This window comes from Hemibagrus wyckioides, linkage group LG06 (genome assembly GCF_019097595.1).
Source record: "Hemibagrus wyckioides isolate EC202008001 linkage group LG06, SWU_Hwy_1.0, whole genome shotgun sequence".
Taxonomy (NCBI): Eukaryota; Metazoa; Chordata; class Actinopteri; order Siluriformes; family Bagridae; genus Hemibagrus; species Hemibagrus wyckioides.
The window spans coordinates 16575933-16590641 of NC_080715.1; the positions used below are offsets into that span (position 1 = coordinate 16575933).

At 39.8% G+C, this 14709-nt stretch overlaps 1 protein-coding gene across 2 annotated transcripts; it reads left to right on the forward strand.

The window, feature by feature from the left end:
- Window positions 1-1437: 1437 nt before the first annotated feature.
- Window positions 1438-10094, forward strand: sp3a (sp3a transcription factor). Of its 2 annotated transcripts, XM_058392788.1 has the most exons (8): window positions 1438-1615; window positions 1793-2013; window positions 2200-2295; window positions 3562-4602; window positions 4965-5190; window positions 5459-5648; window positions 6473-6669; window positions 7535-10094. In XM_058392788.1, exons 2-8 carry the CDS (start codon window positions 1945-1947, stop codon window positions 7849-7851), a joined length of 2136 nt encoding a protein of 711 aa, XP_058248771.1. In that variant the 5' UTR covers window positions 1438-1615; window positions 1793-1944; the 3' UTR covers window positions 7852-10094. The 2 variants fall into 2 exon arrangements, with proteins under 2 accessions (XP_058248771.1, XP_058248772.1); XM_058392789.1 differs by lacking the exon at window positions 2200-2295 and having other exon boundaries at window positions 1438-2013; window positions 7535-10093.
- The last annotated feature ends 4615 nt before the right edge of the window (window positions 10095-14709 follow it).

A 14709-nucleotide genomic window follows, 5' to 3' on the forward strand; every position in this document is an offset into this window, starting at 1 on the left:
TTGAGTGTAACTTGGGTATATATTAATTACATATTGATTTAGCATCTTAGGAAGGAGTCTCCAGTCTTAGTGCCTTAGAACAGTCGGAGGGAAAGTTGTAACAATTTTTAAAGAAAGTTTCCATATACACCAGGCAAGCCAGGTGAAGTGAATAACACTGATTATCTCCTCATCATGGCACCTGTTAGTGGGTGGGATATATTAGGCAACAAGTGAAGATTTTGTCCTCAAAGCTGATGTGTTAGAAGCAGGAAAAATGGGCAAGAGTAAGGATTTGAGTGAGTTTGACAAGGGACGAATTGTGATGGCTAGACGACTGGATCAGAGCATCTCCAAAACTGCAGCTCTTGTGGGGTGTTCCCGGTCTGCAGTGGTCAGTATCTATCAAAAGTGGTCCAAGGAGGGAACAGTGGTGAACCGGTGACAGGGTCATGGGCGGCCAAGGCTCACTGATGCATGTGGGGAGCAAAGGCTAGCCAATGTGATCTGATCCAACAGATGAGCTACTGTTGCTCAAATTGTTGAAGAAGTTAATGCTGGTTCTGATAGAAAAGTGTCAGAATACACAGTGCATGACGGGTCAGGGCTGTTTTGGCGGCAAAAGGAGGACCAACACAATATTAGGTAGATGGTCATAATGTAATGCCTGGTCAGTGTACAAGTATTTGCAGTCAAAAAAAGAAGGAATGAAGAGACCTTCAATTAATACAGATTGTAATCAGTGGCAAATTCCTATGGCGTAAGAGGAATTAAACACTGAGGAGTGATGCACCACACCTATTTCTCTAGAACAGCATGACCTGCCTGCTGTAAATTCAGAGAACAGGAAAATGTGTAACTGGGCAACCTTCAACACTTTCCCTTCAACATTAGTATACAATTTTATTACTGGTAACTGGACAGTGTGCCGAAAATAAGCACAAATGCAAAGGTTTTGCTGAGAAGTGAATTTAAAGTTTCAGTGTTACCGACATAACTGACACACCTAAAAGATTTTTGCTCTTTATTGTGAACGACCAGCTCAACTGACCGGCCTAAAGATCACCAAACAAAAAGCTGGGACAGATAAGGTTAGCGTGCTACTAATTTAATTATATAATAGACAAGCAAACAAACAATACACATCTAAATATCATAAAGCCTACAAGTCATTTTATTAGCATATAAGTCTATAGAATACATTATATATATATATATATATATATATATATATATATATATCCTATTATAAAATACTAAAATACTAAAAGAGCTATGACAACATGGACAAGCTAAACAGTAACTTCGTAGCTACATCGTTTAACGTTTGCTCCGAGTAGGAAAAGGAAGTTGCGCGATTCAAACGGATTGATTGGTCGCACGGCCAATCAGAGCTCAAAGTCTGAACTCCGGCAGCCAATAGCGGAAGAGAAGAACGGTGGGACATCCTGTCCGTGACGCAAATTTTCACAGTCAACATCGGAAGCTCCACCTTTTGTGTTTCCCGCACCGTCAATCAAAATAGAAAAAATAGACTCGATTCAGCGATCGCAGCCCGCCTCCGAATAATATAATCATGCTTGGCGTGTAATTAAATCGAGATTTTTTTCCATTAAAGTAATCTAAGTAATGACTGGTATGTAAGACTCAATACATTTCCATTAGACGCATTCCGCAGCCCTGTCCTTAGCTAAGCTAATGCTAATGCTGGCTATGTGTGTAGGTTTGGTTTGCTAATCTCTTTGCAGTTGTGCTAACTGTTAACGTTAGCCAGTTAGCTTAGCCACTTCTGAATCTTCCGATTTGTGTGCAGATATAGCGGCTGTGTTTGCGCTCGGTTTGTTGAAGTATTCTTTGTCGTGGTCGGAGAGTTGAGCTGGCAGTACGTCCGACTGAGCTGTTTTGCTTGGTTTCCGCGCACCGTGCCTGTGTACAGCGCCTAAACAGCCGGGGAGACAAGAGGAAATGGCTGCCTTAGACGTGGACAGCAGTCAAAGCGAGTTTCTGCAGCAAGATGGTAGCAGAGGAGATCAGGTACTCTTTTCCGTCTCGTCTCTCTTCCTCTGGTAGGGCTTTTTGTTGCCGTAGCTGGACGCATGGTGCTTTTGTGAAGTTCACACGTTTTTAAATTTGTTGTTTAAAAAAAGTGGTACTTCCTGTGTGGCTCCGGACTAACGGCCACCCCCTTTTCTCCTGTTTGAACCCGCCCATTGTGGGTAGGCCAGTCCGCCGTCGCCGCTCGCTCTGTTGGCGGCCACCTGCAGCGAGCTCGGCTCGCCCTCCTCCCGGGGGGAGAACAGGGCTGCCGCTGCCGGGGTAAGTCCCTCACACACCGCCTCCCGACCCCTCATCCTGCCCGCCTGCCATCTAACCCCATCTGTAACTCAGTCCAACTGGAGGAAAAGACAAAAATCGTCATGTTGGGCCTGACCTAAGTGGACTCTGGATGTTAATTTTTGTATGGTAAAATAATGATAAAAAAAACTATCTGACTATCTTGAATCTAATTCTCCTTTTACATCTCGTTTCCATTTTTGTTTATAATCAGCTAATCAAACTGAACACAAATCGCTCTGTGACTTTTCCATTGCAATGTTTTGATTACCACAATAGCACCGTGTGAACCAAAAAAAAGCCACCATGTTTACTTGCATCCAAAAATGATTGCAATGCTCATATTTTTTTTGTATCAAATTCCAAACACTGCATATAACATTTGCACCAAAACACAAACTTTTACCAGACTCCATCATTACTTTAACAGTGGTAGTCCGAGAGGTGACGGTTAGGATGCTTCTTTACACGATAACCCAGTGTTCATGCTGACGAGCTGCAGATGAGTGCAGAGATGTGTACATGTGTGACGTAGAGCCCTGATTTCAGCAGTGGCGACAATACACTTTTAATACTCTGTAAATTAGGTATAACAGACAGGTAAAGTGACAAACATTTGATTTGTCACTTGGATTGAACATGCCTAATTCTGTGGGCATGTGGTCTGGTGTTTCCTCAGTTCCCCACTCACTTTCTGTTCCTACACTGAGTTGGTTCGCATTTATTGTTTGGCATGCAAAAGTGAAAGAACTTGTAATCACTTGTAATCTTATCCTGTCCTATACAACCTCTCACTAAACATTTATTGAGAAAAATAAAGCTTGGAAGAAGGTAGAGATTGTTGTTGCTTCTGATGAGTTTATAAGATAAACTATAGTTTATAAGATAAGTAAATTAAAGCATTCACATTTTATGTATGTAATTTATTACATTATCTTCAGATGTTTTATTTATCAACTGTCATTAAAAAAAGAAAAAAACAATGCACACAAACAGCCATCAACAGCCAGCAGTCACCAGGCTCCCATAAGAGATAAACTACAACTTGGCACTTGGTAGTGTGAATGTAGGGTTATGTGTTATGTTGGCAGTGTGTTTCACACTGATACATTCCCTAAAGAATCATCCTTAAGTGATCTCTCTAATGAACAAATTAGCCAAATTATTTTGTTAAGTTTAATAACATTGTCAAGTCTATGATTTCAGCATTGAGTTTCTTGGGTAACATGTTAATCTTCTTTTTCCCAGGCTGCAGATTCCGGATCAGTGCAGCTGACAACCTCGTCAGAAAGATGGGATGGAGTCAAGGATGACTCAAACATTGTGCAGCTGCCCAGTGGGGGCATAGTCACCTCCAACGGGCAGTATGTTCTTCCTATTCAGGGCCTTCAGGGCCTCCAGAGCCAGCCCATTTTGTTAACATCAGGGACAGACTCCACCAACACAGTGCCTAACATCCAGTACCAGGTTATCCCTCAGATCCAGACAACTGATGGGCAGCTGGGATTCTCTGCTTCAACTGTAGAGGGTGCTTCGCTGGCTCAGGATGCCTCAGGGCAGATCCAGATTCTCCCTGATGGCTCTCAGGCCATCAGTGTAGCCGGCACTGCCTCAGCTGGCATTCTAAGTAACAGCCAGAACCTCATGGCCCAGACTGGCCAAGTGCAGCAGATCCAGGGAGTCACTCTGGGAAGCTCAGCCTTTAACAGTCAGGGGCAGGTGGTTGCTAACGTGCCTGTGGGTTTGCCTGGGAATATTACCTTTGTGCCCATTAACAGTGTAGATCTGGACTCACTTGGGCTCTCTGGGGCACAGACGATAGCCACGGGGCTGACTGCTGATGGACAGCTAATCATGACCAATCAGACGGTGGAAAACACAGAAGGCTCAGAGAAAACAGGAGAACAGCTCCAACAGCAAACACTAGTGGTCAACAACACTAATGCAGCAGAGATGTTTGTGCCTACCACATCTTCCTCATCATCGTCGTCATCTTCGTCCTCACAATTGCCCGCCAGCACAATCGATGGCACGGGTGTGCTGACACATGGCACGCCTGAACAGACCGAAGGATTCCTTGCTCAGAGCCAGGTGCAAGCATCCACAGGGCAGCAGGTGATCCAGCTGCAGCAGGTGCCACTCCAGAGCAGCGACGGGCAGCTGGGCCAGCACCAGATCACCCAGGGGCAACAGCCTCTTCAGAACGTCCAGCTCCTCAACCCAGGGACCTTCCTCATTCAGGCGCAGACCGTCACACCATCAGGCCAGATACAGTGGCAGACCTTCCAGGTAGGTACTTGGTGTGGATGTGTTATGGCATACTGTGAAACGTAAAAATAGGTGATAGGTTATTTTGGTTGGCATGTCTCCTAAACTCTGTTACAAGATATTTGAAACAGGCCAATCTACTTTTTCAAGAAAAGACATGCCAAGCTGTGGCTGAATTACGCCATATGCCAGATTATTTGTTGCCTTTCTTTTTTTTGTCTTTAATATTTTGGTTTAATGTGTAATATAAAATGGTGCCGTATTGTACTCTCATTCTTTACTGCTGAAAATATTTGAAGATAATATATATCTTGTTTCAAGTTCCTAATTTGACCTAATATTGGAAGCTAACGTTATTTTTTTGTACTATGTTTTTTCCCCAGGTTCAGGGTATTCAGAACCTCCAGAACTTGCAACTTCAGACAGCCCCAGCACAACAGATCACATTAGCCCCAGTGCAGACCCTCTCTATAGGGCAGGGAGCTACACTAAGTACCACTCCAGTTAGCATCAGCTCTGGGCAGATTCCCAACCTGCAGACAGTCACGGTTAATTCAGTGGATCATGCAGGGCTCCAGCTCCAGGCTGATGACACAGACAGTCCTGGAGGTAATGCTGTTACTGTATCATAACCACCAGAATGCTTTAATGCAGACTTTAATAGTTTTAGACCAGACCTGGCAACCCTGTGAGGTTATACAAATGAAATTTATATAAACAAGATATTTATATAAAAGCTGATATAATGTCTCTGTGTGTATTCTTTTATTTAACGATGGAATGAAATGTGGATAACTGAAATAGATGACCCAGTTGGACTTTTCGTGGAATTGCTAGTTCCATAGTGGCAGAAAAAGATTTTTCTTTCTCTGATTAGATATTCGGATAAAGGAGGAGCCAGACTCAGAAGAGTGGTCTCTTGCTGGTGACTCAACTCTGAATACTAATGACCTGTCTCACCTGCGTGTGCGCTTAGTAGAAGACGAGATGGAGGGTCTGGGCCAGGAGGGTAAACGGCTGCGCAGGGTCGCCTGCACCTGCCCCAACTGCAAAGAGGGAGGAGGAAGGTAACACGTACATCCTGTCATCTTTAGACAAGGCTAAAGCACTAGTGATGCAATAGTGGCCACATTATGTAACACCTAATTGAGACATTTCATGCTTAAAAACTCTTTCATATATGTTCAAATTTTGACCATCAAGTCTAATCTCTCATTCTCTAATGCACTTACATTTTGCAGTCCATTATAGGACATGTGCATGTTTGAAGTGCTCAATAACAATTATTACTATATTCTCCTACCACAGCTACAACCTCGCTACATGCTCTTTGACAGGCCTTTTAGTGTGTGATAAACCATTGTACCACAGTGAAATGCACCACACTCGTGGCTTTGCACATAGTAATGGGTTGTTCCTCAAAAACATACAATTACCCCTGCACTAGATTTGCCTTTAACAGAGAATAAGTGATTTAAAAGCTCAATCATGGGTTTGTTTATTTTGGTAGCATGTATCTGTTGATTTTTTGATAACCCACTGGTTACAGCAATTAAAAAAGAACCAAGCAATTTAAAGTCAATTTAATTAAAATTGTATCTGTTTAGTTTTGTAATCATATTGCATCTTTTTTAAATTTTATTTATTTATTTATTTAAATATTTATTTATATATATTTCCATTGATCCCACTAAGTGAATTTACTATTGCTGGTGTTTTTAGTTTATTTAGTCTCTAACTGTTACTGTGTGTGTGTGTGTTTCAAGTTTATAATCCTAAAACAAGCCGTATAATCTTCTGTTAATCCTCCTAACACTTTCCAGGTATACTGAGTAAAATGTCTGTGTATAATTTGATATCTGGCAATTTCTATATAATGTTTTTGCTGCAGGGGCGCCAACATGGGGAAGAAGAAGCAGCATGTATGTCATATAGTAGGCTGTGGGAAGGTGTACGGGAAGACATCTCATCTGCGAGCTCACCTGCGCTGGCACTCAGGAGAGAGACCATTCGTCTGCAACTGGATGTTCTGTGGCAAAAGGTTCACACGCAGTGATGAGCTGCAGCGACATCGGAGAACACATACAGGTACCCATGTCATATGCTGTTCTTTTCTTTTCCCTTTACTTTCTTTCTGCAGACTATAAAAGCCTCTAGGGCTTGTTTTTGTTATATATAGGACTAACTTGCTGTATACCTTAGCACAGAATCACAGATATGGTGGTTGCTCTGTGGTGGTTTCTGACAGTTCACCAGACCCGCACAGATCAGCTGTATCACTTTCGATAAAAGAATTCATCAAATGAATAAATGTAAATGTTAAACAGTTTATTAGGTTTGTCAGTACATTTTCTTTTTTTTTTTACTAAGTGTTATTTAGACAATCCTAATAACAGTAAATTATATAATAAGTTTTTCCCAGAAATTACATTTAGCCTTTATCTTGAGTGAGGCCACTGTACTTTCAAAATATTTAATTAAATGACAAGATCTAAATATATATCTATCAGTAAAAAAACTGTTATCTTTTATCCTACTTATAAGGGTTTATTATTTAACCCAACTCAGATTTATTTATATAGCATCAAATCATAGTTAAGTACTTCATAATTAAGAGACTGAAAACTAGTAAGATGACCAACAACATTATAAACTCTGACAAAAGTTACATGTACAAAAAATGTGTTCAATATTTATTTCTTTATTAAACTAATGTCTATAAGAGCTCAAACTCTTTGCTGCAACAATACATGGACCTTATGGCTACGCTTCACAGGCACCCCTGGGGTCCCCAGATCCTATTTTAAAACTAGACAAATTCTCTTAACATCACATGAACATGAAGTACTAAAGCTAGTGCATTGCAGCTCCCATCCAGATTTTTTTAGCTTATATAATAATAATAGCAGTTTTTCACTGTTAGTATAAATTATACCTTTTGCTTCTGTGGCAGGCGAGAAGAAGTTTGTGTGTCCTGAGTGCTCAAAGCGCTTCATGCGAAGCGATCACCTGGCCAAGCACATAAAGACGCATCAGAAGAAGGGCAGCGGTGGTGCAGTGGTGGCAAGCGTGGAGACCTCTGCCTCTTCTGACAGCATCATCACCTCAGGAGCTACCACACTCATCCTTACCAACATCCAGCCAGGTGCCGTGCAGGGTCTTGCTACCGTTAACGCTACCGTTAACACGTCCAACTCGCAGGAGCTGCTCACTACAGCAGAGATTCCGCTGCAGCTAGTCACCGTGGCAGCCAGTGAAGCTGCAGAGTGACGTGCACGCAACACAGCAACTAACAGAGAGGACTTCCTCAATTGTCAGGAAAGAAACTGCTTCACAAGGATTCAAGTAAACGTTTTATCAGACTGCCAAGGTTATGTTGCTTTGGGCATAGTGTCATTATTATCTTCTCCTATCTCTTCTTCCCGGAAATCAGTCTGACCACAAGACTCCTCTCCCTCGAGTTTATCCTGCTTTTTATACCCACACAGATTATTCTCATTTACGTAAATATATCCATTTACGTAAATGCACATATATAAAAATATATTTTACAAATATAGAGTATCAATTTATGTTTGTCTGCAGTTTTTTTATTGGAAAAGAGAGGAAGAGAAGCAAATCGTCAAAAGTGGTTTCCATATGAAAAACACTGAAATGCCTTATTTTGTATCATACCCATGTGTACAAAAGTAGAGTTGCTGACGAGCTTTAAAGCAACTGTTACGACATGTATTTGTTTGAATGGGAGTAACCTTTTTAAAGGAATCTAGGTCTGGTCAGTGGGAGTGATGTTAATCTAATGTCATGGCTAGTTTAGGGTATGTTGTGGCGATAGTTGGCCGCATTATAAGGGAGGATGTTCAGGGTAGAACATTAGAATGAAGTGTGCCACTCTGGTGCTGGGCGTTATGAAGTTCTTCATGTCCAAATGTGTCTTTAATGTACGTGTTTCTGATGCTTTACTCTGAAAACATGCATATGTATATTATTATTATTTTTTTTTTTCAATGTGGTCCTTTTATTTTATTTAGTCCAATCAAGGCTCTGCGAAGCTCTTTCTCTTTAAACCGAAGCGTTGTAAAGAAAATGATAAAAACCGGAAAACAATCAGTGTAATTAAAAACCTTTTTTTTCTTCTTCTTCTTCTTCTTCTTCTTCTTCTTCTTCTTCTTCTTCAACCTCTTACAGTTGATCAGATGTTATGCATTTGTTAAGTCTTTTTGAGCAAGACAATATTTATATGAGGCTTTGCATAGTAAACTGGTTTTGTGGTGTCTACATCTCTTTAAATGAGCTTTTTTTTTTTTTTTTTTCTTTTTCCTGAATTTTTTAAATATGTATAATAATTCCAGTATGTCGTTTTTCTAAGACTGAACTATCTAAACTGAATCATTATCAGAATCGTTTGTAACGGGCAGATTTGTGCTCTAGGAATCGGTGACATTTCAGTGTCGCATGAAGAGGATGTGATTTTTGTCTGGTTGTGCCTGGCTGGAGGTTTATCTCTCTGGCTTGTATGTGTGTAGAGCTGAACCACACAGTGATCCATTAGGAATAAGGAGTACTCGATTACAGGGGTGCTGTGCCACCGGTGTTTAAACTGTTTGGACCAAATTCACTCAAATCACTTTTAAACTGCTCAAGAGACAAGGACTGATTCTTCCAACCATCATGTCGCAAGAACAACAAACGTCCAGTTTATTTTTAGGCCAGCCAGTTCACCCAGAATTTCACCCTGTATCGAGATTTTTAGCTTCATGATGGTTCTGCTGGGTTCTGCAGGAATTTGATTGACTTTGTTCTGATCTGCCATAGCCATGTTAGGAGACGGCTGCGGTACTCCTGATTTGAGATCCTGTGCAGAGAGAAAGAAAAATGTCCATTTTCATGTGCAAATACACTTTTATTATTACTGGTATATACTCACAGTTTGATAATGAACTTTTTTTATAAAGAGAGCCTAACTCTTTTATATACTCACAGGTTGCTGAAGGACATATTTCTTGCCCTCAGTATGCAGTTTGTTCTTCAAGCAATGGTGTAGGAATATTTCCCTCTTTATCTCCAGGATTGTTTTGCACTTTCATATGATGGATTATTCCGAGTAATCCAGACATGAATTATGAGTTCAGTTGCCAGTCTGTTTTAGGAGTTTCTGCTATTATGGACGAGAAATTTAAACATGCTAATGATGATCCATGCTAAACTACCCAACCTTGCTGAAACAAATAACGTCATTAGTTAAAGTGTAATTGATGAAACACTATTTTGTTTTTTCTGAATTATCTTCTTTTCTTTTTTTTTTTTCTTTTTCTATTTCCTTCCTACTATTTGCATTTTTAATATGTTGCCCTAGTTTGTGAGGTCAAATATAATTTTGTTCACTATAAATAGCATTGTAACGTCTCTTGTATTGTTATTTGGTCTTTTTTTTCTGAAAAAGCTTCAAACTATTGTACAATGCCCACTTTTGAGGGCAGCTTTTTATTTCACACTAAAATGACTAAAAAGAAGTTTCTGGTTGTCAGGTCTCCTATTTTCTCTCTTATCTGAATTTATAGTTTATATAATGCCTTTTCATTAACTAGTAGGGCTTATTACTGAATATGAAATGAGATTTTCATATTCTCTTTCTCTCTCTCTCTCTCTCTCTCTCACACACACACACATACAGTAGGATCATGTGTAGAGAACCAAGACCATGTAGGTGTTTTTTTTTTTTAACCCTACATTGTACTAAATGATGCTACAGTGTTCCTGTGTGTGTGTGTGTGTGTGTAAAACCCCTGGGTGTAGTCCAGCAGATGTCACTACATCCACAGCTGCAGTGAAAGAGGCCAGTTGACCCTCGGACCAGACTAACCCCACCCTGGTGACCTGAGCTGATGGTCTAAATCATCTTTCATAAAAGGTGAGGATATTACTGATATGGTGAAGAACATGGTTAGAAAATGTCTATGGCTCGAAATTTGCAGGAGATTAATCCTCCATTAAAACTACATTCCTACATTACTTCAAGAGTTTATATCTTTCTTTCTGGATTATATTTTAATCATGAACAAAATTAACAATGTACTTGACTCTCTTGATGAGTTATTTTAATGAATAATTAATCTAATATTACAGATGATTTCCCTGGAAATATTTGAGAATGGTTTTTTTCTTGTCTCAAGGGCTCGATATCTGTGTCTTTTGTTCCTGATAAAGTTTTCATTTTGCGTCTGCTCACATTTCAAATTATGGTGAAGCCATCACTAATATTCTGTTGCTCAGTGGGTGGTGTGTTCTGTATACTCTCCCTTGCCACTGGGAAAAAAAAAAGAAACCAACCACTCCAGTATGAACAAAGCAGCACAAATGTTCCATGTTATCTTTTTCCTGGTGTGAAGGTTTGCTTGATTGAAAGTATGTCTGCTAAAATCTTTTATCTGTCACATCAAAGTGGAAAGCACATGTTCCTGTATTAAAGTCAATTTGCCATAGATGAGATCCAGAGAAAAGCAGGTCTGTGAACGTTGAGAAAAGGACACGTCCATTCCCTGCCACCTTTCATTTGCATAATTTAATGAATTCAATTCATTGTAATGCAATATGGAGTGCACAACGAACATGGAATGACAGTTTGAGTTAATGAAATGTGTTAACGGTATCATCATTTACTTGTATGTTAATTAGTCCAATTAATTTCCAGTGCACGGTAATCTGAATATTGTAATAGCGCTGTGCAGGCCTGCCGGAAGGGTAGAGGGGGGGTAGCATTGAGGGGCAGAGATGGGGAAAAAAGGGTGATTCAGGGTTCATGAATCATAGCCTTACCTTTCCTCTGCATGAGCACACCCATTACGGCAAAGTCCTCAAGAGTTTCTGCTAACTACACTTGCTTCTGTGGAGTCCAGAATGAAGTGTGCTGAATATACACCAGCTCACATGGCCTTCACCTGCATTCTGACTGATAAGGCTCTCAAATCTGTGCTCAGATAGGTGAGTTTTGTTGTCGAGTTCCTTTTTTTGCCTTATGTGTGTTGTACAGTGCTTGCCTTTTCTTTTCTGATAGAGGGATGAGAAGCAGAATGCTGTAGACCTCAATAAAGTCAGCGCCCATGGTGCGAAGAGATCGATTTCGGCCCTGCGTGGAGCCCTGACCACACGGCCATACTGATAAAGTGGAATTGCACCGGTGTGGATGGAGGAGTTCAGAGAAGAGTTTCTGCTGGACTGGCTAGATAAAGGCTAGGAAGTGAAGTAAGCAGGGCCGAAGTGCTGGAAACCATCCTCGACAGGTGAAGTATATAGGGCGCTGTAAATGTCGTATTTGTCTATTTGTTGGTGCTTTCTAGTAGCGTCTTGCTTATGTTGTGACAACACCAACATACTGAGTGATTGCCATGGAGGAAAAGAAAAAGAAATCTAGCGGAATGTTGAAGGGGTTTATTCCAGTCCAATTATTTGGGCCTGAGGTTCTCAAATCTTTCACATAGAAATATTTCTATTAGGACACAACAAGCACCTTCTTGAGTCTTGTTAAGATGTTAACACTGGTGTTGTACAGTGTTTGTATAATACAGCAGAAAGCTGCTCAAGAGATCTGAGCACAGGCCAGTGGAAGAAAATGGCAGGTTTTAATTTAAAAGTGAAAAAGGCTTCAGCACCTCCAATTTGAGGTGTGATTTGGGATGGAGGGCTATAATTCCAATGGCCCACTTATATCTTTGAGACATTATGGGGTTTGTGGTGGTAAATGGCTTCTGCATATTCCCCATTCCCTGGCCCACTCTTCCTGAATTGCAGAGTAATTGCACAGTCTCATATTTTTTTCATTTCAATACACGTGCAATATAAATAAGATAACTAGCAAGATTCTCCGAGCCGAGCAGAGAAATCATGGTATAATAGCGTAACGGCGTTCTTGGCCGCTGTTTTTATGACACAGTTTGCTGTTTCTCAGAAAGGGGGGCTTTACCACAGGTTTATAATGGGAACAGTTGAAGGAATTTCTTTTTTCTTATTTTATTATCTTTTGTATTTGGTCCAATTTAAAATCCTCATGTGTTTCACGTTTAATCTAATGGCATCACTCATTCAGTCCCTCTGCAATTTACTAAGATGACCAGCATTCAATCAGACTGAAAGAGCCAACTGCTTTGCTGAGTCTAAAGAATCATTTCTGTATTTATGCATCATTTGAACAAGATCTTATTCAGAAACGTTCACAATTGCGATTCAAACTGCATTGCTTTGACAGGGCTAGATTTTAACATGCTATTCATTGCTATTCACACAATCTGTTCTATGTTATGTACGTAGACATGATGCAATTAACTTGTGTTTTGTTTGTGTGTGAATCACAATAAATAAATGTAATAAATTTGCACAAAACAGTTCAATTGCAGTTGTTTAATGAATCATATTAAGTTTGCACAGGCATGTGTAGTCATTTAAAATGAAATGAATGTGTTAAGTTTTATAATCTTAAAAATAATTTTAGACTGTTAACCGTAAATGATTTTTAATGTTTGCATTGTTTTTTTGGTTTTTTTTTTTGTTTTTTTCTTTACTTTTTCCTATAATTCTAATAAAATAAATGCAGTTATTATGTGTAGATTCATACTGATTATTTTTGTTTAATTAATTGTTTGTCGCTTGTTTTTATTGTAAGTGTAATTATATTTGTAAGGATATATTTAAATGAATGACTTTATTGTACTGTAATTATTTATTGTAAGTGAATTGTAAGGAAATATCCTGTTCAGGTGAAATGATCATGACGCATCAGTGCATCCATGATGCACAATTTTGTTATTCTAACTTTTTTCTTCTTCTTTTGACATTCGCAGAATGCTTGAGTTGTAGAAGTTATACTGTCAGTTTGACACATTGATGGTGTCGGAGCTGAAAGTTTCTCAACCGTGTTTCTCCGTCTCCTCTATCTGTCTTTAGAAAGTGAAAGCTCTTGGCGTGTCTCCTACCCACTCGCTATGCATTCGCAGCACACTCCTGCCCTTGATCAACTGCAGAATACACACACACACACAAACACAATGAAGCAGATCATTTTCCATGGGTAAAGACAACTCAGCATGGATCAACTCAATAATCTGATATTCCCCTACTGCTGAATATGGCCAATTTTGCAGCAGGTCAGTGATTCCCCCCCCCCCCTATTTTTTCAAAGTAGAGACAATTTAGTGACCTCCTCTACACTGCCAGCAGGACTCAAGGAGGTGTGTGTGTTTGAAAATATTGAAACAGAGATACTGGAGGGTGAGAAAATAGATTTAGATAGAAGAGGATAGTGACATTGTGGTCAGGGCATTAGTTTCAGGGTGATGTGCTACCTGAATGTGATAAGGGGGATATTTATGCAAATAATTCCCTCCGAACACAGAGCACATTGCTTTGGATTGTTTTTGTCCAAAAGTTTTCACCCATTATTTGTCATCTGCATTTAACTGAGGTGTCTTAGTGGATGCAAGATGGTGAGATGTGGAATTTGAAACAGGGGGAGCAGAAAAATAGAAAACACCCTGAGCTGCAATTGTGTTTGCAAAAGTGTTTTCTCTGGCCAATAGAGAGGTGTGTGATGCTCGGAGGGTCTAATTAGGTGCTTTCTTGTTTCTGAGGAAATTATAGGTTTGTATCTCTCTGCTCTTCCAAGGAGAAAAATTTAAATAATTTTATTCATTGTCATTTTTGTTTGTTTAAGAGCTTTAGAATGACATTTCACTGGCATATTTAGGCTTTTTCAGCTGTGTGGTTCTGTTTCTTGCTGAACACGCATTGACTGCGAGAATTACAAATAATTTCTTTAGATCTTTTATCTAGATATATTTTAGAAATGTATTTTTTGTGTATGACGAACTCCTCAGTTGTAGAAAAGTTTCTGTGTTATAAACTAATCTTACATCATGTACTGCTATCTGTGGCTCAGAGGTTTATAAAGCCCTTTTCACTTTTCAAAATGATATCCAGTCAGTGCATTTTCCTGTCAACTTACAGGTATATAATGCTTTTTTCATTTATACATTTGCCTACCTGAAACCACAACATTCCCTCCACCCTTCCTCACTGAAATCCCGTAAGCTGCCATTCACAGAGGTACTGATGAGAGAGGCATTGTCTCTTTTGCAG

Coding starts and splice junctions, on each gene's coding strand:
- sp3a (XM_058392788.1), top strand. CDS start 1,945: ATGGCTGCCTTAGACGTGGACAGCAGTCAAAGCGAGTTTCTGCAGCAA. Junction 2,296..3,561: donor ACAGGGCTGCCGCTGCCGGG/GTAAGTCCCTCA, acceptor TCTTTTTCCCAG/GCTGCAGATTCCGGATCAGT. Junction 6,670..7,534: donor ACATCGGAGAACACATACAG/GTACCCATGTCA, acceptor CTTCTGTGGCAG/GCGAGAAGAAGTTTGTGTGT.